Source organism: Argentina silus, assembly GCF_951799395.1.
Source record: "Argentina silus genome assembly, chromosome: 2".
In the NCBI taxonomy this organism is placed as follows: Eukaryota; Metazoa; Chordata; class Actinopteri; order Argentiniformes; family Argentinidae; genus Argentina; species Argentina silus.
The window spans coordinates 9,097,751-9,124,403 of record NC_139656.1 but is presented as its reverse complement, the minus strand read 5'-3'; the positions used below and the strand labels follow the sequence as shown (position 1 = coordinate 9,124,403).

General features: G+C 40.4%; 3 protein-coding genes and 1 long non-coding RNA gene across 4 annotated transcripts; 2 read left to right on the top strand and 2 right to left on the bottom strand.

Annotated features, from left to right (window-relative positions):
* Positions 1-1,212: 1,212 nt before the first annotated feature.
* akap10 (A kinase (PRKA) anchor protein 10) lies at positions 1,213-11,295 on the bottom strand. The gene is made up of 15 exons (XM_083664887.1): positions 11,113-11,295; positions 9,850-9,897; positions 9,303-9,488; positions 7,861-8,376; positions 7,512-7,610; positions 6,317-6,401; positions 6,009-6,132; positions 5,723-5,859; positions 5,437-5,581; positions 4,920-5,084; positions 4,608-4,717; positions 4,038-4,120; positions 2,805-2,857; positions 2,605-2,697; positions 1,213-2,495 (listed from the first exon to the last, which is right to left on the bottom strand). The coding sequence occupies exons 1-15, from the start codon at positions 11,132-11,134 to the stop codon at positions 2,490-2,492; spliced, it is 1,872 nt and encodes a 623-aa protein (XP_083521013.1). The 5' UTR covers positions 11,135-11,295; the 3' UTR covers positions 1,213-2,489.
* A 332-nt stretch (positions 11,296-11,627) lies between these two features.
* Positions 11,628-14,070, bottom strand: cUnh11orf54 (chromosome Un C11orf54 homolog). The gene is made up of 8 exons (XM_083690005.1): positions 13,928-14,070; positions 13,668-13,766; positions 13,495-13,568; positions 13,301-13,402; positions 12,879-13,055; positions 12,392-12,541; positions 12,164-12,280; positions 11,628-12,050 (listed from the first exon to the last, which is right to left on the bottom strand). Exons 1-8 carry the CDS (start codon positions 13,992-13,994, stop codon positions 11,877-11,879), a joined length of 960 nt encoding a protein of 319 aa, XP_083546131.1. The 5' UTR covers positions 13,995-14,070; the 3' UTR covers positions 11,628-11,876.
* A 27-nt stretch (positions 14,071-14,097) lies between these two features.
* LOC310818916 lies at positions 14,098-19,199 on the top strand. The gene is made up of 5 exons (XR_014554737.1): positions 14,098-14,527; positions 15,063-15,369; positions 15,788-15,915; positions 16,233-16,281; positions 16,398-19,199. It is a non-coding gene; the product is annotated as an uncharacterized lncRNA (long non-coding RNA).
* A 508-nt stretch (positions 19,200-19,707) lies between these two features.
* On the top strand, positions 19,708-25,557 carry aspa (aspartoacylase). Its single transcript, XM_083691633.1, has 6 exons — positions 19,708-20,071; positions 22,241-22,436; positions 22,808-22,901; positions 23,071-23,178; positions 23,881-23,990; positions 24,233-25,557. Exons 1-6 carry the CDS (start codon positions 19,833-19,835, stop codon positions 24,422-24,424), a joined length of 939 nt encoding a protein of 312 aa, XP_083547759.1. The 5' UTR covers positions 19,708-19,832; the 3' UTR covers positions 24,425-25,557.
* Positions 25,558-26,653: the final 1,096 nt, after the last annotated feature.

The following is a 26,653-nucleotide window of genomic DNA, read 5'->3' as shown; positions in this document are numbered from 1 at the left end:
TGTGGTATCCGTAGTGGATGATCGAATAAATGACCAAAACATCGGCTCGGAATTTATAAGCCAAGCATCTGCACTTCTAATAAAATTTAACAAGCTGTTACAAGGAATAAGCAATATCTTCTCAAATTATCCGCAACTGTTACTGTAGTTGAAAATCTGAAATGTGACAGGACACAAAAGATGTTTGTCACACCCGAGACACGGATGCGCAACTGTCATTCCGGAGCAGGTCGCATTAGAATGTGGTGCTATCAATTTCTCCTCCTACAATATCTCAAATGAGATGAAAAAACAACTTAAAGTTTATGTTGCAGTTCATGCCTTTGTATGTCCGATATTTGAGTCGCGCGCTTTTTGTTTTGCTGGAGAAGTCGCGCTTATAGCTGCGCGTGGTAACCAGTGGGTACAACAAAAGTCGCCAGATTGTTGCGCGCGTCATTGCGCGCTATGAACATTCAGGTGGGCGTATCCCCATCGTCTGAATTGTTGTTAATCTTTCTCCCGAGGTGTGCGCGTAGTATCATGCAGTGAGGAAATAGATTTTTAGAAGACAGTGATACAAAACCCCATTAATTGGCTCATTTTTGACGAAAAATAAGGACATGTAAAAACACTCATACTCTATTTTTCTATAAGCCACAGAAATGACTCATATGCCATTTAGCTGACGCTTTTATCCAAAACGACTTACATTGCACTGAGTGCATACATTTCAGTATATATGGTCCCAGCGGGAATCAAACCCACAACCTAAGCGTTGTTAGCGGCATGCTCTACCAACTGAGCCACAGAGGACCACAAATAATAATAAAAAATACAAAACACAAAAGATAGTCCTAACTATAATTAAAAGTTTATGAGTTTCTGACTGAAACTGCTACACTTGATTGTTGCAAATCATCATACCTTTGATAGAAATGTATCTTCGTCTTTCATTCCAACGTTTAACTATACAGTCCACATTGCCCCCCACTGGTTAAATGGCATTGCAGCAAGAGGAATTGGAATTTGATCTACAAAGACTATCTTACCTACAGTAAAGGCAGAAATATCTTTAGTTTTTGTTGACTATAACATTTCAACAAATGGGGCTCTTGTATAACAACAACATGATGATGATAATGATGTAATTCATGCTCAAATCTACTGTATAAACTACTAATTGAATAGCTGGGGAGAGAATAGAGAATAAATAAGGACAGACCAGCTGAGAACATTTCAATAATATGTATTTAAATCAAACACAATTTAAATATATTATAGATTAAGTACACATATACGTCAGAAAACATAATAGTGGTACATAGTACCAAAAGTCTTTTCTGGTTCTTTTCCACATCTCAATGAGGTTCAAAGTAATAACATTGACTTATATTCACTGAGTACACTTCCAATGGAACAGTCATCATTTAGATTTGCTTCAACATTGTTTCAACTGTACATACACAAAATAAATGACAACAATCACCATAAAAAATAACTAACATTAATATGGGGTAAACCAGAAATCTACATATTCATAACATATTTATAACAGAGAGCCTGGAGTTTTTCATTGCAACTGTAGCACTTCAGTCCATTAGGAGTATTTATTCTATGTTCTGTAATGATATGGACAAAGTGCCAGGGGTTGCTACAGGTGGTTGGCAAGACCAGGAAATCACCGAGGTCCATTCCAGTTTTACTGTAACATTTCCGACTGTTCTCTACAGTACATTGTGGTACAGCCAAGATGGGACAACTGAACTTGCATAAGAGTGACCCACTGACAATACTCCGGGAGGGCCCAGGAAAGTGTGCAACAAAACTGTACAAAGCCCATACTGTTAAAATTAACATATCTGATCCCCTTTCAAGCCATTTCATCTAAAAACAAGGAATGGGCATAATGGCAGGAGTAGGGAGGGGAGAATGTGCAAGGAGAGAATAAGCTTGTCTTTGTAATCACTTTGTAAAGTCTGCTTCAGGTCCCTGTGGGCTTCCTTCTAGTTGACATGGTTACAGAGGGAGAGGTACAGAACCATAGAGAGAGAACAGTTATGTTTGTTAGATTATTCTATATCTACGTACAGAATGGATGCTTATTGAGGCGCCGCTCCTTATGACAGCTTCCTCTCAGCACCATTTTGTGTCCGTCATCCCTCCATCTGCGTCCGTCATTTGTTCTGGAAGTCTTCATGCTGTTGTGCAACTGCTTTGTTTGCTTTGCTTTTGTCTCCTCATACACAGAGATGCCTTCATAGTGTTACAAGTTGGAAGGGTGGATGACATACTTCAAGTTTTTCGCTCGCGTACATACAGTACACACACACACACACACACACACAGGAGGATGCAGGAGGAGTCATGGAATGCCTTGTTCCATCTTCAAAATAATGCATTTCATCGCAGGGTGAATCCTGTGTCAGTTCATCACTGGGATGGGTGACGTCTGTCTCTACAGGACAAGCGAGGGTGGAGTGACAGTCCTTTGGTTCTTTACAGAGGGGTCATAACTGAGGACAAAGATAGAAGGAACCTTCAGTAACATTGACAATCGTCATACAACAACAATACACTTGTCATGACAGATATTCCATACAGTGTGGATTGAGCCTGATGTACCTTAGTGGATTTGCCAGGGCTGTCGTGGTGTGCCTGGTGTATGACGTCATTGACGATCATCTTAGCGATCTTCCAGGCCATCTCCTCCTGAGCCTAAAAAAAAAATCACCCAAACAGACAGCACAGCAGGTAGAGTTACTACCATCATGAACCAAGTCTTGACAGTAACGACTTCAAGTATGAATCAATTATTTACACACCTCATCCGAGTTGCCTTGAACCCATTTCTTCATCGCTAGAGAGAACATGGAGCCTGCGAAAGGAGAGGGCAGAGGGTGAGAGGAATGTCAGGTCGGAGACAGAGGTAGAGGAGAGAACAGAGAGAGAGAGAGAGAGGGATGACAGGACAGAGGTAGAGAACAGAGAGAGAGAGGGATGACAGGACAGAGGTAGAGGAGAGAACAGAGAGAGAGGGATGACAGGACAGAGGTAGAGGAGAGAACAGAGAGAGAGAGGGATGACAGGACAGAGGTAGAGAGAACAGAGAGAGAGGGATGACAGGACAGAGGTAGAGGAGAGAACAGAGAGAGAGGGATGACAGGACAGAGGTAGAGAACAGAGAGAGAGAGGGATGACAGGACAGAGGTAGAGAGAACAGAGAGAGAGAGGGATGACAGGACAGAGGTAGAGAGAACAGAGAGAGAGAGGGATGACAGGACAGGTAGAGAGAACAGAGAGAGAGAGAGGGATGACAGGACAGAGGTAGAGGAGAGAACAGAGAGAGAGGGATGACAGGACAGAGGAAGAGGATAAGATTCGGTAGCAGAGCCAGTGTCTGAGTCCACCTGACCCTCTGCAGTCTGAAGCTCCATTTGCCCCCTGATCACAGACTTACTCTGATGACATTCTCTTAAGATGAGGCCAAGTTTTCTACCTGTTCCAGACTAAGTATAGAGGGAGAGAGCTTCAAACATACAGTCTCCCTCCTATTTCTTTATGAAAAGTGTATCATTGGGTTGCTTCTTAGTCACAATGAATGCATTTGGGAGAAACAGTGGACTGAAAAAGTTGGGTTGAGATTTGAGTCATACATTTTGTCTGTTTTTTTTTTTAATGTTTTTTCTCTGTTCTTAGATAATGTGCTCTATGAAACAATAAATAATAGATTCCTTTTATACCACAGTCTTTCCTAGGACCTAAAAGCAATGCATGTTGTTTTTGGGGTACCTCTTACATATTTCAGTCCCCTCCCTGGTTGGGTAATGATGAGAATGGGAGCAGATGCTGCTCAGAAGAGAATATTGTTCTCATGCTTGGGTAAATGTGCTGGACTGACTGAAACCATACTGGCAGCAATGAAGACTGTAGATAGAGCAAGAAAAGAGAGAATATATTTAGATAGAGAGAGAGCAGAGAGAGGAAGGCTGAGAGAAGCAGAAAGAGATTAATTGTAAGCATGTTCATAAATGTATGATCTGTGTACTGTACATTACCTTTCGATTTCTTCACATCTGGCTCTGGTTCAGCCTCCCTGATAAACTGGCCAAGCTCATTCACTTTCCCAAACGTCATTCTTCTGAACAGAGAGAGGAGACAGCATCTATTACCACAAGTAGGATAGTACTGGGCTTCAGGCTGCCTGAGGCCATGTACATCCGCCTGCTTGAATATAAAGCAGATGACCTATGAATCTGCAATATCACACAGAGGATTGTGGTGTCTTTGGAAATATACTTTTTTTTTTTTTTTTTTTTTTATACATAAAAATGTATATTTGGAGAGCTTTATTCAGTGTCCTACCTCCCTAACATTAAAGAACACTCTTGGGGCATATTACAAATAAAATCAGGACAGTGAATGTTGGAGAGGAATTTAGCATGTTACTAAAAATACTTTCACTCATTTTAGCGATTAAAGAAACATAATATGCTAAATCAGTTATTTTTTATAATTTGAAGGTGAGGTGACTGTACTGAGAAACATGAGTGGTGAGAGATTAAACATCTTAGAGGGCATAAGAAGGACACATCTACTCTACATAAGAAGGACAGATTGAGACTCACCCAGCGTACGGGCGCTGGTACAGAGACTCTGGGTCCAGGCTGGCGATGTCCACAGTTATCGCCTCGTCAAAGTTTTTCAGGATTTTTACCGCTGCCTTTTTGGTACCTTGCTGTAAAAAATATACAATAACTTGTAGATTCAGAGATAATATAAATGTATTGTTTGAAATGGAAGCCTAACAAACAAACTGAGTTTACCCACTTTACTCAGCCTGGACAAACTCTATCTAAATGTCTCCTGAAAGAGGGAAAATGTCAGTAGACACAGACGAAGCCCTGGAGGGGTTGGGCTTAGGTCAGGTATGGGGTTACCTGGGCTTGAGACCCCTCGGTGGCGTTTGAGCTGCGGTCACCGTCTGCGGGAACACCCTGACCCTGAGCGCTCGCATTCACAAACTCATCTGCCCGGACCGAGTTGATAAGGTCATTCAGATACTTGTAGTAAAGGTTACTCGACAGGAAGCCTGGCATTATGACCTGAAAAAACAATTTGATTAACTTATGGTTACAGACATGAAACCCCTTCCATTTCTCTGGATCCTATCACAGTCATAAAGCTCTCTAGAGCCTGACAAAGCTTTTCAGCATCATGCCTAGCCTCTGGCAACAGCAAACCACTACCTTCAATGACCCCAGAGGAGAGGGCACTATGGTCTGAGCTTCAGGGTGATCAGTTGGGCACAAAAGTAGTTGAAGCTGAAGATTAATGTTGATCATACCAGAAGGGCCAACAGCATTAAATATCTACTCATGTTACAAAAACAAAGGATTGGTAACTGTCTGAAATCCCTGACTGAGTAGTGGGCTGGTTTGAGACCATATCCCTCACCTTCTCCATAGTGGTCCAGGCCTGTCTGAGAGGAGTGGTGAAGCAGTCTGGGAGAGGCCCTCCCTCCCGGCAGATATTTGACTCGATCTCCATCCGCACAGAGTCATCAAAACCCAGAGGGCTGGTGGCTTGGAGTGAGAAATACCTTGAAAAGCAGATTAGACAATAAAACTCAGTTCAGACACCAAAACCCACGGCACTCAGTCATGGAATCACAGCCACTCCAATCCCTCCAGCTAAATACTGCTGAAGTGTCATTGTATATATCTGAAGACAGATAACCTACTTGTCGTAGAGGATCATGGCGTCGTTCTGGGCCTCCTGGCCATCGTACTGGCCTTTCTTAGCAGCCAGCTGATCCTGGAAGTTGTCTGCTGCCAGCCAGAACTGCAGGACATTCACAGCTTCCTCCTTCTCCATATACTGTAGACATACAGGCGTCATATTATTTTTTAATTTCTATGAAACTTACAAAGCTAAACATGAATATAGAAGATCATGACATAAAATACTGAAGTGCTGTGTTTGTCTAACTATGAACATTATCAGTGGTGTCTAGAAGTTACTCTCACCTCAGAGAAGTAGAAGAGGGCCGACTCGCAGAACAAGATGTCTGCCAGAAACACGGAGCCACTGGTCAACACTTCGATCTGGTACTTACAGAAATGATGGCTTCGCAAGAATTCACTAAAGTGCCTGTGAGACATAAAACAAGGTTAATGACATGACATGTTTACCATATGGGAGTGGTATTATAAAGAACAGTAGATACATTTTATTCATGACAACCTCACAAAAAACATGTTATTATGAAACACTCCCACTCTAACATTAACTCTGAACAGACCATGTCAGACCAGCCAGACAAGGGGAAACTCACTGTTGTTCCAGGATGGTAAAGACTACAGACTGTGCAATGACAAAGCAGTTTGGGTCCACCAGCCCATCTTCCCCGCAGATTTTAGCTGACAAAATGGATAAATGGACAAAAATAACACAACAGATTATTTTTTTCATCCATATCTATATATTATATTTCTGGCTCATTGCATTAATCATACCATCAGGAGGGCAGAGGACAATTTGCCAAGTTTGGTTGCTATATTCCTACTTGATCTAGCATAAGAGAAAAACACACAGGGATCTATTCTCATTTCCTTGCGCGCTCCAGCACATGCGGAGCTCCAGCACATATTCTCATGTCAGCCCAGTATGAGCCATTGTGCCAACTGCATGTTTGGAGCCGAGAAACTAACATTTGAGGGGTGTGTCTCATGAATATCAGAGACACAAGCATTCTCATCTCCATGTTCCATAAGCACTGGAGAGGCTGCATCAAGACCAGCAATACTAATGGCAAGGTTCGAAATTGTATCTTATGGATGACGGTTGATTCAACAGTAGGCTAATCAGGTAATGTAACTTTGCTCATGTCATGGCCATTTGTTGAAGTGACACTGAAAATAATTGAAAAACATGTGTGTAGCAGCATCGAAAAAGCAAATAGCACTGCAACCCATATCTATGGTAGATGTTTCCTTATCTGTGGTAAACGTTAGTGATCTGTCATTTATCCTACCTTAATAGGGTCAGTTACTATTAAATAGCCTACATGTACATAATTTCAAATGTTTCGTCACTATTGCTTACCAATTACAATAAAATGGCAGCGCTGATGGTGGGAATCTGGTCCAAGAATTACAGAATATGGACAGTTCAAAGTTGTACTGTCATATTACTGTAGACTATGTACTGAGATACAGGAGAGTTTATGACAGTACAATTCAATTCTTACACGCAAGCCCTCCTCTTCGCAATAAGTTACTTTCGGTAAAAATGTTTACAATCTTTGCAAACACTTAAGTGCTCCATGACAATTCTAACAGTCAGTTGGAGGCTTACCTTAGCCATGTTTTCCACCGCTGATTTCGCAACACAATATAAGCAACATGGACACCGGTCATGAATCAAAATAGACGCCTTATATTGTTCATACATTGATGGCACTCCCAGCCAAAGTCCAATACTAGCTAATGACAAACAGTTGGTAGGAAACAGTTGGTCGTTGGTCTTACCGACAATGTCATTTCTGATCTGTTCCGTTATTGGAATGGGCCTGGCAGCGTCTGGAGAGATGTACTTGGTGAAGATGTTCACGGCATCTCTTTCTATACCTGAAACACAGAAAGTGAAGCCTAAGAACTAACTACTATGTGCATTTAGAAATATTTTCAAACTATTCTTCTAGTCAGTTTCTTATGCAATGATAATAGGTAGTCAAATTATGGCACAATGGATCAAGCCCACTGAATAAGGAAGAAGATTTACTTTGCTGAAATAAAAGAGACACAAACAAATTCCAAAATGTAATTGCGTTTCTCTGGAACAAGCACCACTTTTGTAGAGAGGCTTCAGCCCACTTACTCTTCATGAGCTTGTCTGAGAGCTCTCGGAGTGCGTTGGTGGACTGGAGCTTGAAGGGGGTCCCTGTCCTGGAGGAGGGCTGCCTGGTAGGGGTCTCTGCCCTGGGTGTGCCGGGCCTCTGGCCTGCCTCTAGGCTGAAGGAGTGCCTGTGGATGAGCTGCGCTGTGGGGCCTTCACTGTTATTGTCCTGGGGGCTGGGGGTGAGAGGGCGCGAGGGGGGCCTGGGCATGGAGGGGAGGTCCGTGTCGGGGGGGGAGGAGGGGGGAGAGGATGTGGAGGCAGGCTCGGCCAGGGAGCTATGTTTGACTGAGTTGAGGCTGTGGGCCCGGACCCTGGACCAGCTAATGGAGCGGAAGCTCTCTGCCTCCAGCCAGAACCGCACCAGGTGGTCCGCCCCGCGCGACTCCATGAACTGGATGTAGTATGGCACGGCCACATTGTCTCGCACAATCTGGTCCACTGTCTTGGACAGACGGGAGCGCGTCTCTGTGGACATGTAGTTCACACTGGAGCGCCCTGGAATACACCACAACACAGAGTAAATAGAGTAAAACCACTCCAAAAACATGCACAAAAAGACACTACACTAACAAATAAACTATCAAAAAATCTATCTATAGTCAAATAATCTAATTGTTAACTATAGCTCCCAGATGAGATCACATGACCAGTGCAGCCATGTGAATGAAGCCTGACTAGCGGACTCCATTCCACAGTAGGTCATAAACAGTGAGCTGACTGAGGCGTGCTGTGATAGCTGCTAGCGTTGTGTGCCTCTGGTATCAGCGCCAGAGTGGGCAGACTGCCATGGGTGTCTGTTAGCTGGCAGCAGAATTCTCCCTCCCTCCCTCCCTGTGCAGGAGCTCACGCCCTCAGACTACTGGGGTCCTGTGGAGAGTCACCCTACAGCATTCCCAGGGAGGGCACAATGCTGCAGCACTGGTTCAACCACCTTGACTCATCCTAGGCCTCGTCTAAAGGACCTGTTCATACAGGTCCTGTCAGTACCACCATCATAAACAATAGTGTGCCATGTCTCCATCCATGCATGAAATGGCTAGCAGGATTCTGATTTAGGAGGATTTATAATGAATACAGTAGGGCCATGACTTTTTCCTGACCATGTGAACTGGAAAAACTCTGGGCCCTACTTATGAGTCATACTAAAGAGCTTTGCCATTGTGCTAGTAGTGCACTGGCCAAAAGGCTAACCCAAGCATGAAACCATGCAAGTGTTTCACAGGATTAGCCTACAACCGCTTGTTGGCAGTTAAACCCTTTTCACCAGCACCATCTCCACTGTAATATCATTGTATCAGCCCCTTCAAGCGTGGTCACATTCAGTAAAAAGGAGTGAACTCAAAGAGAGAACTCCCCATTCAAAAGCATCTTAAATTCACATCAGTTATGTAAACATGTGAAAACTGAATTAAGATACGTACCAAGATCCCCAAAGTGTGCTGCCTCCATGTGGCTGGGCTGTTTCTTGAGGATGGCAGTGCGTCCTCGGGCGAAGGAGTCCATGTTGGCGGAGATGGCGTTGATGGCCACATGGCTGGGCCCGGCAGCCTCCAGGATGGCATGTTGATTACGGAGGCCCAGGGAAGGAGAATGAGGGCTCTCTGGGGCTGGGGGGACAGAATGGGTCTCTTATTTCATTAAAAAAAGAAATGCATTCAATGTTGTTCATACAATAATGACATTTCTGGGTGACTTCAAACCATAACATCAACATCTCAAAAAAAGGCCCTCTTCTTTTTTGTTCATATCGAAAAATAAAAGAAAGAAAGAAACACATTTTTAAAGGGGTAGAATAGGTAAATCAAGGAAAAGTGTGTACTAGAGAAAACACTACAACTGAGGAGGCATTTGTTTGCTTTCAGATAACTTCAAAAAGCTTTTCTGAAAACCATTCAAAAATGGGACATGAGATGGCAACACTGCTGCTGCATTACATTAATCATTTTTCAAAGGAAATACTGTTCCCACCTCTATTAACTTTAGCATCAACTGGTGTCTCTGGTTCCTTGCCTTTTGCTGTGGGTAAAAAGGAAATATAGGACTGTAATTAGAGCACATTTGATTCACAATGCAGGGCTAGATGAGTGACTGGAATATTGTGCCTGAATTCATTGTAGGGTATGAGGATGATGCAATGTCACTGAAAAGGCACTAACTAAATATCCGGTAACATAATGGCATAGTCGAGAAACAGATACACCTGTGACGCTGATAACAGTGTCTGCTAAACAAACAAATAATTCTAACTTATTTCCACTGCCAAGGATAGATACGATAAGGACAGAGCTACTAGTGAGGCTCGTAGTTCGAATTGGAAGCTCTTCACATTAACCCAAGGCATTTACATAGTGTAGGCTACCTACTTACTGTAGCGGCCTAGTACCATCAGCTTGTGTCACAGCAGTTAAAGAGGAAGGCATTTGTTCCACTTCATTGTCATATCTTCAGTTATGAGAATGAGATTACCTATTATGATGGTAAAAGTGGGCACAAACCTGTTTTTCACACTCATTTCAGTCTGGCCCATAACATAATGCAACAAAATACACTCGTAACAATATAGTGGTGAAACTGAACCTTTGGTAAATGACACAAAAGGGCCTTTTGAGGCACTCTCAGCTGAGTGGGTTAGCAGATTCACAGAAGACTTCCCCCCAGGGGAGTCTTTTTTTACTACAAGAGATCATATGGTGAACACATGCTTACCTCAACATCCACCTCAAATAGACCTAGCCCTTTATCACTGACAACATGTCTATGGCAGTAATATGTAGTATGCCAACCGATATAAACATGAGCTTTAATAACGTTAGGGAGTAACTAAGACAATTTTGAATAAGGTTAGGATTTGGGAAGGGTAAACATATATGCATATAGGGCGACCTAACAAACCCAAATCACTGTGTGCATATGTAAATGTCTGCATTTGCATCGATCAGCAGGCTGCTAGCTCTGAGACTGAGAGCATCAGCTGAGCTAACATTAGCAAGTGCTAGTAGTACTGGAGCGAGGGAGTAGCTAGCTAGCTAACAGATGAGGTCTAAACGCGTATGTATTCATCACAAAAAAATGTAATCAATTTGTTCAATCTGCGAAGGCCTTGAATTGGCATAGCTAGATGACCTGTCAAACACACATTCACATCACATTAGCCTTCGTACATTCCTCAACCTCTCCCGCGAGTATCTTCTTCACACCATTTGCTAGCTGGCTAGCAGCATACTTCCTCACCTTTCCTCCTGAAAAACGACATGACGATTCTCACGCTTTGAATGTATCCTTAGCTTAATGACAACATCCCGTGGATTCCCGAGTCCCTTCATTCATAGGCATCGATTCTAAACGATTGGAACGATAGGTTAGTTTGCAACCAAGGGGGCTGTCAAATCCAAAATTTCACCCTTCTGCGACCAGTGGCCATATTGTCAATAAATGTCTCACTTCCGGACTGATGCGGCAGCATTGTGGGAAACGCCTGCATTCTTTGCTAGAGACAGTAGAGGGCAATATTCACAAGGGGGCGTGATACAGGTAGTGAAGTCAATGAAATGCTCCTCATTGCCATAATTTGCCACACATAAGAAATGGCCTACTATGGTACATAAATAGGACTAGGCAATTCGATTTTCGAGGTATTAGTTGTTCTATGAAACAATGTTTCTCCTATTTATTTGGAATGTGTGTAGAACGGAGGAAAAACATATTGGCAAACCTTCCAATAAAATCAGACACTTAATTTCATGGATATGATGGGTAGTTTATTTCCAGGATTTTTTCTGATGATAATTCACAAAATATGCCTTGAATTACTCATGAATACTTAATGCACATTTTTGAGTACAGCACTGTTTTTAAAACACATTTTGTTGGTTGTAAAAATCAGGCCTTCAAATTAGATTATAGATTATCATCAATAATTGATTCAGTAACTACATATCAAAAGGTCAGTTTCTCTCAAACATAACTTTGCTTGCTTGTCAAGTTTCTTGTAATTTTCAGTCACGTCCAATGACATGGGTGTCCTTGGGTCGGTCGATACGGTAGACAAATTCAGCAGGCATGAAGTAACCAAGGTATTCCACCGTGTCAGGAGTTGTGTCTATGTAGTAGTGGCCACCCTCTCCATGATGGCTGAAGCAGTGAGTATGTTCCACACGCAGGTCCAAACCCTGGATAGGAAACAGATGGGTAGCCCATTTGAACTCTCAATACAGTATGCCTGTTGAGATGAGAACCGTGTATAATAAATTTGTACTGCATGTATTGTAGAGTCAATACTCACAGGGTCTTTAGAGACCAGCACAGACTGGCAGATCAGTGGGGCGCTGACTTCAAAGTGTTTCAGCCATTTGTTCACATCATTGTCAGTGATGAGAGGGCAGGCTGAAAACTCCCTTGGCTACTCACAGGGCAGCGACAGAGCAACAACAAATAGGAAGTGTAAAACCAATCAAATACATCACTGACTTTCTAAAGCTTTCTGCAGGTTTATTTTTAAAAACATTTTTACCATGATATGGATCTTGGCCTTCCCTTTCTGGATGATGAACGTGCCCCCCAGAGCCAGACTTTTATCAGGGTAGTGAGCTTCAAGAGTCTTCCTCAGGGCCCCCACTAGGCTGTTCTCTCCAGTTCTCCTTTTGGCTCTAACCTCTATGACCTGACAGAAAGAAAAAAATAACCTGTTCAGCATTGATGACTCAACCAGTCCAAAGTCACTAACCTCCAGTTTATGTTTATTGATTAAAACTTCAGGAGCAAACACAGGAAGGTCTTAGTTCATGTAAAACAACTTGATTTTACGTGAATGCATAACCAGAAGAGAGTATTATTTACCAGGAACATGAATAATGATTAAAACACTCAAGCCAAATACATTCGCAACTGAGCCCTAAGATTTCACTTGTTATAAATATTCTTATAGTTATAATTCAGAAAACTGCTAACCCTAACCCTTCACCACACTTCATCTTGTATTTCAAATCATGCACACTTACCTTTCCAGGCTTTCCCTCACATGCATACAGATTGGCCAGAAGTCCAAAGTCACAGTCTGAGAATTTATCACTGTATTTCTCCAGTAGGCATGTGCCATCAGCTGGATTGATGGAAGAAAGGTAGCTGCTATTCACTGCAGGCTTTCCCTCAGCTTCAGTGAGCACAAGTGGCATCATCTTGGGATGAAGATTAAAATGGGAGAGCATTCAATTTATTGACGATGAGTCTTAAAACATGTCTGTTAAATTAATGGGTGCTAAAATGTATCTTTACAATTGTTGAAATTGAAACTGACCCTACAGTAAAATACCACTTGGAGAGCCTATCCTAATGCTAGTCAGTCCAGCAAAACACAGCATGATTCTATGCTGAATTATTGAGAAAATCATAATTTACAACTCATTTAGACAGAAATACAAACCTCTGCATTCATCCCAACAGTTTTGGAGGAGACAGCTCCTGCTCCAAGAATGAAAGCCCCAGGTAACTCCAATTCCTTTGATATCATGTTCAGGTTGTATTCCTGTGGGGGAGGAATTTAAGATGTATATGTATCTAATAAAATTAATATCACATTTATATTATACACTCATGTTTTTTACTAAGGCACTGTACCTTGTCCTTTTGTACCAGAGGTACCAAATAAGGTACTCCTCCCACATCAGTTATACGAGGTTTACCGCACAAACCTGTCGAAAGAACGGTGAAAATTGTACAAAATGATCAAAGCTTATAATAGGAATGGGGTGCTGACAGACAGAATTTTGCAACAAAAAATGATATGATACCTTTGACCGGAAATTTAAACGGGTCCTGCGTGAGATCTGGACACTCGACAACACAGACTTGCGCGTCGGCAAAATTGTTTTTTAGTCCTTTCTGCAATACTGCAATAAATTATGCACATAATGACAGGGTACCTGAATTAAAACATACACTTCAATGTGTTCTCACAATCATTATTTGTCACACTTGCAGGAAAGGGGTGGTTGGGTTCGAACTTGTGACAAAAAAAGCAAATGCAGAAATTAGCCTACGTAGTACTTACTGTCACATAATTCCTCTAGATTCGGGACATGTAACTGAAACTTTTCAGTCTTGCTGTTATCTGCCATTCTGTGTCCTATAGGAGTCACACGCTTTGGGAGACTGTTGGATCGCCTGATTGTACGGAAAACTCATAGAAAAATATTGGTTGCCCAACCAATATGAGTCTCTGACGTATACCTACTTCCTGGTTGATCCTCTGGACGTAAACACGCGTGTGAATGTGCAAGATATGTGTTACTTTTTTATATAACACGTGTTTGACAAAGAGACAATTTCAAGTAAATTGTATAAACATTTTGGGTGAATCACAAAGACTTGTGTTAGCCACTTTCATCTATCAACGTGAGGAAATCCTCATGGCCTCATTTGGTGGCCAACAACGGCGGCATGACAGAAATTATCAATGCCCATTGTTGGATTCGGGTGGCATTTTTGAAGCAGCATCTAAGAACTCATCACAGATTATGCTAGAAACTCCCCCTGCAGATGTCGTGGAAACAATTTCACGGTATTTCGAGGCTGCTCTTGGCTCAAGTGGACAGACAAAGGGGACAGAGCTATGCCATCCTGTCACTGACAATATTGATTATTCTGCAAGGTACGGATTAATACATGGAAACTGGAAAGATGGGTACATGAAACTAAATTCTGACAATTTTGTTAAAATGTTGCATTATGCTTTCACTACAGTGCATTGTTTGTGTGTTAAATAATCAATTCTCCTCTCTCAGTATGAATAGGTCACAGCTTGTGTTGTGTGTTTGTTGTCATTGAAACTGATTATTTAAGTCTTTTCCCCATGAAATCTGCATATGTCGACTACCAGATGTTGACAGTGGAATGCTTTACAATAGACTAGCTCATGTGACCAGCAGGGTTTTAGACCCATGCGTCTGCCATTAGGTAAAGAGGACATCCTCAAGGTCCAGGGGCAGCACTTGAGTTCACATGTCGCAGACAGGGCTACCTCATCATGAGAGCATGATTGCTAATCATGTCCGCTACACTAAGTAGACTACACATAAGTAAAGAGTCAGCTGCAGTCAACCGAAAACATCAGAGAGATTGAATTAGGCCTGTATTTCCATTCTCTTTGCTAATCTGTGTTTTTGTCTCACTGTGTTTCCTTACAGTGATTCAGGTGACAGCCTGTTTATAACACAACATCCAGTGACAGAGGTGGTGAGGTCAGTGAAAAGATGTCACTCAAAAAAGAGGTCAAAGCCCATAGACCGAGAAGAGAATGGGGAGGAAGACGGGCGTTCCAGTCATCCAAGAAGGCATTCTGGAATTAAAACCTTCAAAAAAGGAGAAAAGTACAAGCTGAAAAAGTACTCCTTTCCCTTCCTGGACAAGGTTGACAGAAGTAAATGCCTGTCTAGCCGAGAGAGGGCGTATAGAGGCACACATCTACCTTTCCTGAAGAGTGTGACCCTTGCGGTAAGAGTATATGCAGTTCTCCATGATTTGAATTCTGACATGAATTCAAATAAACTCCACCTTCTGGTATCTGTATTTGGGACACTCTATTTCAGTGTGTCTTGTGTTTAAATGTCTTATTAACGAGTTAACAAACCACACCTGCAACTAAATGCATTTAGGGATATTTAATGAGAAGAGTTGAACAGGATGTTATTGTGGTAAATGGATTTAGGAGTATGGATCTTGATGGAGGTTGGTTGTCTGATGTGGGTGGATCCAGGTAGGAGGACTCTGGATATTGCATTGTATAGTAGGTAATTGGTTAGTTTAGGGTGAAGTTTGAGGTTAGTTGATGTGTGTCCTCCCTAACCTTAGTTTATTTAACTCCATATAATGTCTCAGTCCCACTGACATTACTCATTCTTTGCTTTCAAAGAGTTCAGCACTTGGAGGCTTTTTTAAATGCGTCAAAGCACTGAAGGTCTCTAAAAAGAAAGCAACCCTGGACCTAGCTTTACCAAAGAGATGTTTGGATGAAGATGATGAATTACCTCCACTACCAGAGTAAGTTTGCTACAGCTCTCATATTTGAAAGGGTAAACATTTGAATGTTTTACTTTTAGTGTGTCTTATCTGTTGTGCCTGGGCACTTTATCAGTCTCACCGTGGGAGAGTGAGAAACGTCCTCTCGATTCCTTTGTATGTCTTGACATGTGAAGAATTGACAATAAAGCCACTTTGACTTGACTTTGAGGTGATGGCTGGAGACTTTGGATAGATATCAGTTATGAAATAGAGACCACATACCTTGCCATCTTTGAGCTCCTTTTGAATGATTGCATTTTTGATACATAATGCAATTGATTTTTGTTTACCTACAGAGAAGAGGAGCAATCTGAAGGTAGTGATGAAGATGACATCAGAGTTGTGGTGCGTATGATAAATCTTATGAATCTGGTAATATTTCTGAGCTCTAATTATGAGTCAAGCAGCATTTGCCATTCAACACTGGTCTGAAGTTAATTGAATAAAAACATTTCTTACAGGAAAATTATGTATTTACTCCATCAGTGAAAGAGGAACATAAACAAATCTGGTATCAACACCGTCCACGTGTCAAAACCCCAGTTTCCTTGGTTTCCAAGACAAGTAAAAACGCAAAATCAAACCAGACACCAGCTAGATCATGGTGGAGGATACCAAGGAAATGTAATATGACAGAAGAACAGTTGTGCACCGAGGTAGACCGCTGGGTAAGGAGTTCCCGTTGTAGGACTGATTCAGAGGAACTTGATATAGATGATGATGATACCATAGTTGGAGGCAATGTACCACAGAGAAAGAAGTCACCTTCAAAAAAAAGAGCGGGCAACATCCATAAACACCAGGAGGAGGAGTTGGTGGAAGAGGACTTATTGAATGCCAGGGTAGTAACATCACTGACAGAATGTGAGTTGTTAACTGAAAGTCAGGTGTTGGATATTGTAGGTGAGGGGTCAAGAGAAAGAATGTTTATGAACCTGACAGGTGAAATTATAAATTCACCTTATGCTGATGTTTGGGAAATAACAGGAAGCTGCTTGGAAAATGCCCAGGAGGTTTTTGAGGCCCAGAGTGTGGACCATTTGTCAGACCATGATGACCTTCACCAGACAAGAAAGATGGAGGAAGAACTTGGAATAAAACAAAAACATGATACCCATCCTTTAAGAGCCCCAGAAGTCACAAAAGATTGTACAGATGTTGAAGGACAAAAAAATGAACACAAGGGAAAGAAGACAAAGAAGAAGAAGAGGAGGAAAAGGGATGTTGAATGTGTAGACGAGGGAGTTGGGTGTGGAGATGATCATAACAATATAGCCTCTAGTGTAAATACAGGGACCATACAGAGAGGAGAGGCTGCTAGGATGTCCCAGAATAAGATTACTGAGCATTCTGTCTCCCAGTGTGAAGATGTGATGATGGCACCAAGAAAAAAGAGAAGAAAGGAGAAGAGGAGGGAATCATCCTCTCATCGTGACACAGGGAGCAAACAGCATATGAAAGGGAGAGATTCCTTGACCAAAAATGACACAGTGGAAAAGAATACTGACATAGATCAGATTACAAGTGCTCTCTTTCAATCTGAAGAAGTTGCTGTACGTGACAAGAAGAAACGTAAACAAGAGAAAATACTTACTACTGACACCTCTGAAGATCTTGAGGCAAGACTTGAAAAAAATAATGTTGGGGTTTCCCCGAACACTGAGTTGGATTCTAATGATACGGTCATACAGAGTAAAAAGAAAAAAAAGAGACGGAAAGCTGAGAAAGAAACTATGGTACAACATCAAGAAGGTGATACTGAAAAACTTCATGAAACACTTAAGAGTTCTGTGTCTGAATCCAGTGGTGTGGTGTCACAAAGAAAAAAGAAGAAACATAAGGTTAAGGACAGGGTTCTAGAAACCCCCATGGGCATAGAGGAATACCATGAAAAGGAAAATGAACCTTCTCAAACAGGTAAGATCACAAGCTCAAGAAAGAAGAAAAAGAAGAAGAGATCTAAAAACCCTATAAATAGCATCCATGAGGATACAGCAGCACCACAGGAAGTAAATAGTATTGTGATTTCTCTGAACAAATCTGAGTGCTATGCTTTAATGGAGGACAACACCGTTTCACATAAAAAAGAGAAGAAGAAGAAGAAGAAGAAAAATAAAGAAATATCCACCCAACTTGATTCAGAGGAAAAACCGCAATATGGTGATGAAATATCTAAGAATAAGAACAAAGCAACTGAATTAGGAATGGAAGCTGTACATGCTTTGATACAGAGGTCTGATAATCCTGTGTCAAATTCTGATGACATGGACACGCAGAGGAAGAGGAAAAAGAGAAAGAGAAAGAGAAAGAGAAGGACATCTGTAGACAATGGAGTACAGAGCTCTGTGTCCCAGTCCACTGAAATGGAGTCGAAGAGGAAGAAGAAAGAGAGACAAATGTATGTAGGGTTGGTAGTAGCTCATGAGGGCACAATAGGAAGACGGACAGGAGAGGTGATTTCTGAGATTATGTCTAACTGCCCTATATTACCAGAGATTAATGCTGTGTCACACTCTGATGAAATGGTGTCATCATCAAACAAGAAAAAAAAGAAGAAGAGACTTCATGATCCAACTAAGGACTACCTCACAACTGACTACAATGACTATCAGTGTTGATATATACATATATATATGCCATTTAGCTTTTATCCAAAGCGATTTACATTGCAGTAAGTGCATACAGTGATATGGACATTGGGGGCTTTTGTGTTATGGTAGATTTCTTCCTCTACAGTCCAAAGAGTTCATATACTGTATGTGTTCATATTCAGATGTACAGTTTGTCTCCAATGTTATAACTTAATGTAAATAATATGTTTATTTTCAATCATGTTTTTTCAGTCGACATACATTTTTGTTCATATGAAATGTTATATTTGGTGAGGATATGTGAGGATACTCTGTCACAAATATGATCATCACAACCCTCAATGGTCACAACCAAGCTCCTGGTTTGTCCATTGATAGTGGATTTCGACCCTACCGCGCCACCTAGTGGACAACAAAAGACAAAACACGACTTGTGTTAACAGCAAATTATTTTAGAATTTGTTGCACTTTCTTTAGCAAGTGCTGCATGAGAGGGGCCTACGTTTTCAATTAGTTATATTTTGTTTTGTTTTGATCTTTTAACTTTTGACATTTGCAATATGATTCTATTCAGTAAAGGTGTTCAGTACAGCATACATTATGTGATCGAAGATGCCTCTACAACCGTCAAATATGACCTGAATATATTTTTGAATAAAAAAAGAAGACTTTGTTATCGTGGTTTAATAGTGTACTTGTAAGAATTCCTTGGTATGAAATTTATTTAATTGTATTTGTTTATCAAATAATGTGTCAGTCTCTTGTTGAATAGTAGTAATACTAATTAGACCAATAAAATACTGCATGGCCAGGTATGGAGTGGTGGTTTAACAAACCATGAAAAATAATGGTGTCGTTTAATAAGGTAGGCTCCCTAGGTAGGCCTACCTGATAATGACTTATAACATGGTGTATAATGTGAGAGGTGAAAAGCTTACACATGATGTACGGTTTAAAACAGCATGATGCATTTAGGAAATGTTACAATGTCAGTGTGACACAGACATTGACCTGATAATAACGCAGTATTGCCCTTTAGCACAGGCGAAGCAATCCATGAAATGTGTTGTAAGAGGAAGGTCCAACCCTCTCAAGTAATGCATTTACAACACGACTGAGTTATGTTCGGTGAGTTATCACAATAGTCCAGCGGCGGTATTATGTAAGTGTACCCGAACAGTAGTCATTTAGCCTAAGAAACGTCAACAGTGGCTTTATAGCCTCGGCAACTTTCCGCTGGTCTCTCGAGCCCTCAAGCTCGCGGTATAAATTGTGAATTTCAGCATTTCCACGCTTGTCACAACTATGACGTGTACTAATGTTCTCTGTTTTCAAGAAGCTAGAAGAGTTGCTATTTTTGGAGGCACACACGGTAATGAAATGTCAGGCGTGACGCTTGTAAACCTATGGATAAAGAATGGAACAGAGATCCAAAGAAAGGGAGTTGAGACGAAACCCTTCATAACGAACCCAAGAGCCGTCGAGAAATGCACTAGATATGTGGACACAGATTTGAACAGAGCTTTCACGACAGAAAATCTCAGGTAAACCGCATGGACCTCTGAGACCTTAACTTGCCATATGTCCAATAGTTCAAATGTTCAATAGTTCTTCTGGCAATGTCTTCTCTTATGACTTTTATTTTTCTACATAAACCGTAAATCCTAATTCAGGCTTCACATGTAAACAAATTATAATCAAGTATTCTTTAAGTATGTAGCAACGTATGCAGGCTAGTTGATTTCACAATTCACAACTTATTACCAACATCAACTAACTACAGGCTATATGAAATCCCCATGTTCCGCAAGTTGTATATGGTTTATTAACACGTGAGATATAGTCCATTGATAATACAGATATAGTCCAGAGTGTATACACGATTAGGCTCTCAGCTGATTTTAAGCCAAGCCCCAGCTCTGGGCAAACGTGAGTGAATTCCACATGAGTCTTTTTCTTCTACTGTGCATGGAAGCGGAATGATTGGGCTGATTGCAATTTAATAGGCAGGAACAGTCTGTTTCACAAGGTTATTCAACTGGAGCCTGTAGCCTAGTTTATTCAAATGTGTAAATATTATTGTTTCTGAATAGGCATTATAGTATCTTCCAATTTTCCAGTTACAAAATATTTTTCAAAACCTGTACTCCAGTCTAAGAATGTGGTCATGACCTCCTCAAATAGGATTTAGCATTTACAGACTATTTACTGAAACTCTGATTGAATAATTATAGTTTAAAGAACATTGTTAAAGACAAGATACAAAAACATGTGGAGTATTCAGAGTTGTTAGGTTATTTTTTTGCTCAGTTCAGCACTATTTACTCAAGCAAATTGGAGCCAGCCCAGACTATACATTTCACATGTACAGAGACTGTCAATTGAAGGCGCTTTTTAGTCAAGGAGAAAGCTTTATCTAGGTCTAGGACTGGAAAACCAGCGTTAACTCTTGTTAACTGCTCTCTTTTTCACAAGGGTAAATGCATCAACTCTATGGACAGACTATTTGCTTGTAAAAACATCCAGCCCACATGGAGTAAGAAGATATACCCCCTTCAAGACACATTCTAAAGATAGCCATTCTACTGTATGCCCCCCCCCCCCCCCCCCCCCCAACCCTAAAATAGATAGGTAATCGGTAGTCATTCCTATTCTGTGGTGTATGTAGATTAAACTTGGGTATTTTTGCCGTGGTATTGCCTTTTGTTTATGTAAATGCATTTCCCACACTATACACTATTCTTCTAATTTGCAAGTGTATACATGCATTTAGACAGACCTACCTGTCACTATTGTGTCACATGGCATGGTCCCAACTACAGGTATCCGGACATTACTAGATATGCAGTGAAAAGGGGATTGTAAAAAGAGTTGCGTGAGGAAGAGAAAGAGACAAATATGGCTAGCACAGGTGCCATTATGTTGTGGAGCAGCTTTGAGAACACGCTGGTTCAGCATGAGAGCATTTGTTGTGTTAGAAATGTAAAAAGAAAAAATAACTGAAGAGGAAGGGAACAGCTGCCAGTCTTTTGGGAATCTCTAGCATGATAAGAATGGTGCATGGTGAGTTTAGTCAGCACTTAGAGATGCTCAGGAATGTTATTAGTGCTCAGAAAATCAAGGCTATGTGAGAAGAATGGGCTTTGAACATTCATAAACATATGCTGTGTGGTTGTCCTCCAAATTGTAAAAGCATGTCCTTTGAATGTAAGCATGAATATGAATAAGAGTAATTAATTACAATACTACAGGGCTCATTATAATCGGAGGCATGTGACCTTACACTCCAGGAGTTAAGAACATGTGAGGTGTTAGGTTGCTCAAAGAGCTATTGTCCAGTATTTTCACTATTTGTGGCATAGTGCAGCATTCTTTCTTTTTTTGTCCTTATCAAATTTTTTAGCTATGTTCAGCAGCCACGGCAACTAAACTCAGCAGTGTGTGGTAGAAAACAGGACAAGTAGCTTCCTTCTCTAAAAAGCAAAAAAACGTCCTTCTAGAAATTCCAAAGCCACTAGTCTTCTGAGGCTGTGCATGGGCATATTACTGGATAATTCTTAACGTTTACCATAAACTGTAAATGTTATATTTGTACTTAGTTTGAAACTCAGAAATAGAACGATATCTTCTGTCTTTTGAGAGTAGAGTAATAATGTTATTGGCAAGGCATGTTGCCGAACTACCTGATAAGCTGTTGTCTGCTGTCTCCACAGCGCCACTGGTGGAGATGACATGCCTTACGAGGTTCAGAGGGCCCAGGAGATCAATCAGATGTTTGGACCTAAGGGGAGCCCTGATGCCTATGATGTCATCTTTGACCTCCACAACACCACATCCAACATGGGCTGCACTCTCATATTGGAGAGCTCCAAGGATCACTTCAACCTCCAGATGATGCATTATATTAAGGTGACAGTCTATACTCCCTCTCTATTCTCTCTTGTTCTATCTCGGTCACTTTTGACAATCCTTTGATCATTTACTGATATTAAAGGTTATATGCATAATGGATAGATTTGGTTATTGAATAACAGAATGACCTCGCCATTTAAGAATGTAGGTTAACCAGAGAAATCCATGGGTCAGAAAGCTGGGTAATGTATAGAGAAAGGGATTAAAAAGTGAGATATTTAAAATTGTTCAAGTGCTTTAACATCTTACCCTTTATTGATATATTTATGACCGCAGTGTTTCAACTGTTCCGGTTACAGAGGAGAACATGTTTCTGTGTTTAGTGTGTGTTTGTTCAGCAATTGAGGGATCTTTATTTTGTCATGCAGAAAACCATTGCTCCAGCCAGTTGTCCAGTTCTATTGACTGAGCACCCGCTACTTAAGTATTCAACTTCACGATCTGTGGCCAAGCACCCCATCGGTGAGTCCAGTCCTCCTGAACTGGAAAAGATGTCTGGCAAATACAGTAGATTTAAACATTGGAAAGTTGAATTTGACTCCACAGGAGGATTTTGACGACCATTGTGGGTCCTTTCACTTGAAGTACAACTACATAAGAAGTTTTCCTTTTTTTCCTTTTTTTATTTCAGGCCTGGAGGTTGGCCCACAGCCTCAAGGAGTTTTGAGGAGTAACATCTTTGAATCTATGCGGGTGGTACTAAAACATGCCCTGGACTTCATTCAGCTTTTTAATGAAGGTAAGGTTGTGAAATGTTATCAGAGATTAAGATACCATCAGAGTTAACATACGATCTTTGGTATGCCACACTGGAGCAGGCACAGTAATATGGTTGCAAATGATTAAATCAAATCAGTTGATGAAATTCAAATAGCAGTTTGAACAATTAAATTTGGTTGAGAATTCAATTATCCTAAGAAATATTTTTGCCTCATCCGTGTGTAACTGTCTCTGGCCCTAAGATCCATAACCTTTTTAAAATTATCCTCTTTAACCTTTTCATAATATCTCCGCTCTGCCTTCTTTCAAAAGCATGTTGTAGTTTATGCAGTTTTAAGGTATAATGCAGTGTTTCCCCTTGTTTACATAAACAAGCAGAAGGTGCCACAGGTGAATTGCAGTCTGCTCATTCCCCTCACTCGCCAGATACTGAATGGCATTCTTGTTGGAAGTTGGTTACATTTCATTAGGAACTTGCAGGGTTTTGTAATCTGGTGTTCAGGGGACACATTGGTGCGGATGAATGCTGTGCCGTGCTGCTGAATTGTGTTAACTGAATGAAGTCCAAAGCAACAAAATAGTACAACCTGTTACTGTAGGTCAGAAGAATCACAAAAAAACAAGAAACAGGGAATATCAATCATGGTACAGTATACTGTACTTCAGAGTGCAGTCTCATCAATAACTCAAGCTGATGTTGTGTTGTGTGTGTGCTCTGCAGGTGTGGAGTTTCCCCCCTGCACTGTGGAAGTGTTCAGAGTCTTAGAGAGAATGGACTACCCCAGAGACACAAATAGAAACATCATTGCCATGGTGCACCCAAATCTACAGGTACATACTGTAAATGGACAGGGAAAATGGCTTTCATTGAATAAAGGTTTTTTGTTAGTGTCGTTTTGACCCCTTGATTCCTGAACAAATATTTTGATAAATAATGAATACAGAAGATTAACAGAGGAAAAACTAAACTTTAGACTGTATCCAATGACTCAGAATCCCAGGCTACTTTGTTAGACTGTGAGGCACTGTGAAGAACTCTTCAGCTTTGAATGTTCTTGTTGTTTTTCCTCCAGGACTGTGACTGGGAACCGCTGAACCCTGGTGACCCTATGTTCCAAACGTTTGACGGGAAAACCATCAACTACGAAGGTGCTGGCACAGTCTATCCTACTTTTATTAACGAAGCTGCTTATTATGAGAAACAGCAGGCGTTTGTGACCACTAGACGAGAAAACTTAGCAGCCGACGCTATCAGAAAAACCTAGAATAAAGTTACACAATCCTTATGAGTGTAAACTACAGAAATAATCTCTATAGTTTTCACAATGACACTCCATTTTCAATAAATGAAGATAATTTCTCTCACATGGATGATTAGAGAACATGTTTTATACTGTATATGATTAGAGAACATGTTTTATACTGTATATGTTTAGATTTTTCTCATGTTTGAGATAAACTAACTATGCAAAGCACATTAGTACAAAGTACTAGGCACTGCTATACTTTTTAAAATGATACTGTGAACATTTTGAATCTGAGGACCAAATTGGACCAAAAAAATATCTTTGTTAATTTTTCTTAAATACACATATAACTTTATGATGCCAGCTAATATTTTTATGAGGTCAAAGGAAAGCAAGTTTATTTATCTATTTATATTAAATTAATCATCAAGTGCAGCACTACTGAGAACCACAGTCCAGTTCTATTTCATGCTCAGGAAGGCATGCCACAATTTGAAATGATAACCTACAGTACATCCTTTGAAACATTGTTCTTTTGACCATTGTTATAACATAGTTGTAACAGCCAGGAAGTGCATGAAAGTGGCCTTACAATACAATAACAGAACCTCTCCTTTGCTACCTGTAACCTCAATGGTTGCTATTATGGTGCTGTCCTAATATTGCCTTAATGTACGTGATTTCAATGGTAATTGCATGGCATTTGGTGAGGAAAAGTATAGAATTTGTATCCTTGATGTGTAATAAATACAGATCATATTTTGATATGCAGTAAAATATGTAAGGTGATTTATCTTCCTGAACAGAGATGTTTTGTGAATCTTCTGATTCAAACTTAAGTCTATTTACATGTCTTTAAAGTCAAATGGTAAAAAGGTGCTTATGATATTAGTGTTGTTCATTTTTATGTGCTGTAAGTTGGTTTAATGTGTGATGTCTGTTGATAAGTGTACATGGTCATATCATCATATATGTTAAAAATATAAATTTAATAATTTCATTTGTGTAGAAGTAAGTAAAAGTCAACTGATTTAAAATATTCATTTCATTAAAATATCTCAGAACATTGTCATAAATGGTATAATCCATGCCATTAATAAGTATGGTCATAAATGTTATACCATCAACATTGTGAAAGAAGCTTTTGTCATCAGATGTTCTAAACATAAAGAAGATAGATGAACTGGTACTCTTGTTTCTTCTGATTATTTTGAATCAAACTGCAGCTTCTCTTTAGAAGGTGCCATTAAAAAAAAAAAGAAAAGGTACAATTTCTGCCACATTTGTATATACTATACAACCACAAGGGGGCAACACATCGTCACAAACTTAATTTGAACTGTCAAACTTACTCTGGATATTGACAATGATATTACCCAAAAAATATTTGGAATTATTTCTTGGTCTCATTGTCTACGAGACCGCATGATTTAAATTTCTCAAGCTTTTGGATCCTATTAAATTCTTCTCATATTAAATGGTTTTCATAGCATGCTATGGTCTCAACAAGCAGGAAATCTCAAGATTATTGGTTGTAGATAAAAACTGACCTGCTTATCTGGCTGCTGTCTTTCTACAAACCATAAAGTAATCAGGCTCTATATACTTGTAGAGGACAGACAGACAGTTCAGCCATTTCCTGTAATGTTACCACACTCAGCTCTTTGATTTGTAACCCTGTTTCATGCACATTGGCTGGTTTATACTGTAGTCATGCCTACGCTGTTCATTATGGTAATCCAACCAGGCTCTCAACTAAGTATTGACTTCAATGATTCCCACAGGCAAGAAGCTTTTAGGAAAATTATCCCTCAGTTCTGGGCAAAGCTCCAGACGGGCACTCACCAACTGGCCATCTCCCTCCCTCCTGAGTGTTATTGTCTCTATTGAACAGCCTTACTGCTCAGATTTACTGGAAGTCTCTCTCTCTTGGCTGGTGTTCAAGTCTTCAGTTGAATGCAGCTATGTGGATCAAATTTGAGATGACCTAATCAAGTTTTAAGTTTCCCCTCTTGTACAAAGAATATTTATGATGTCAGAGAGATTACAATGATTGTGTTGTGTACTGTAAATTAGCGGTATATCTTTTTGACATGTTTCTTTCAAAATTGGTATTATTTTATAATAATAGTTATAATAGTTAGCGATGAGGCATTATTCACTACACTGTTTACATTCAGTTATCAGTACTATGTAATGATTTATAATATGTGTAATGAATGCATATTATGCATAAGGTGAAATAAC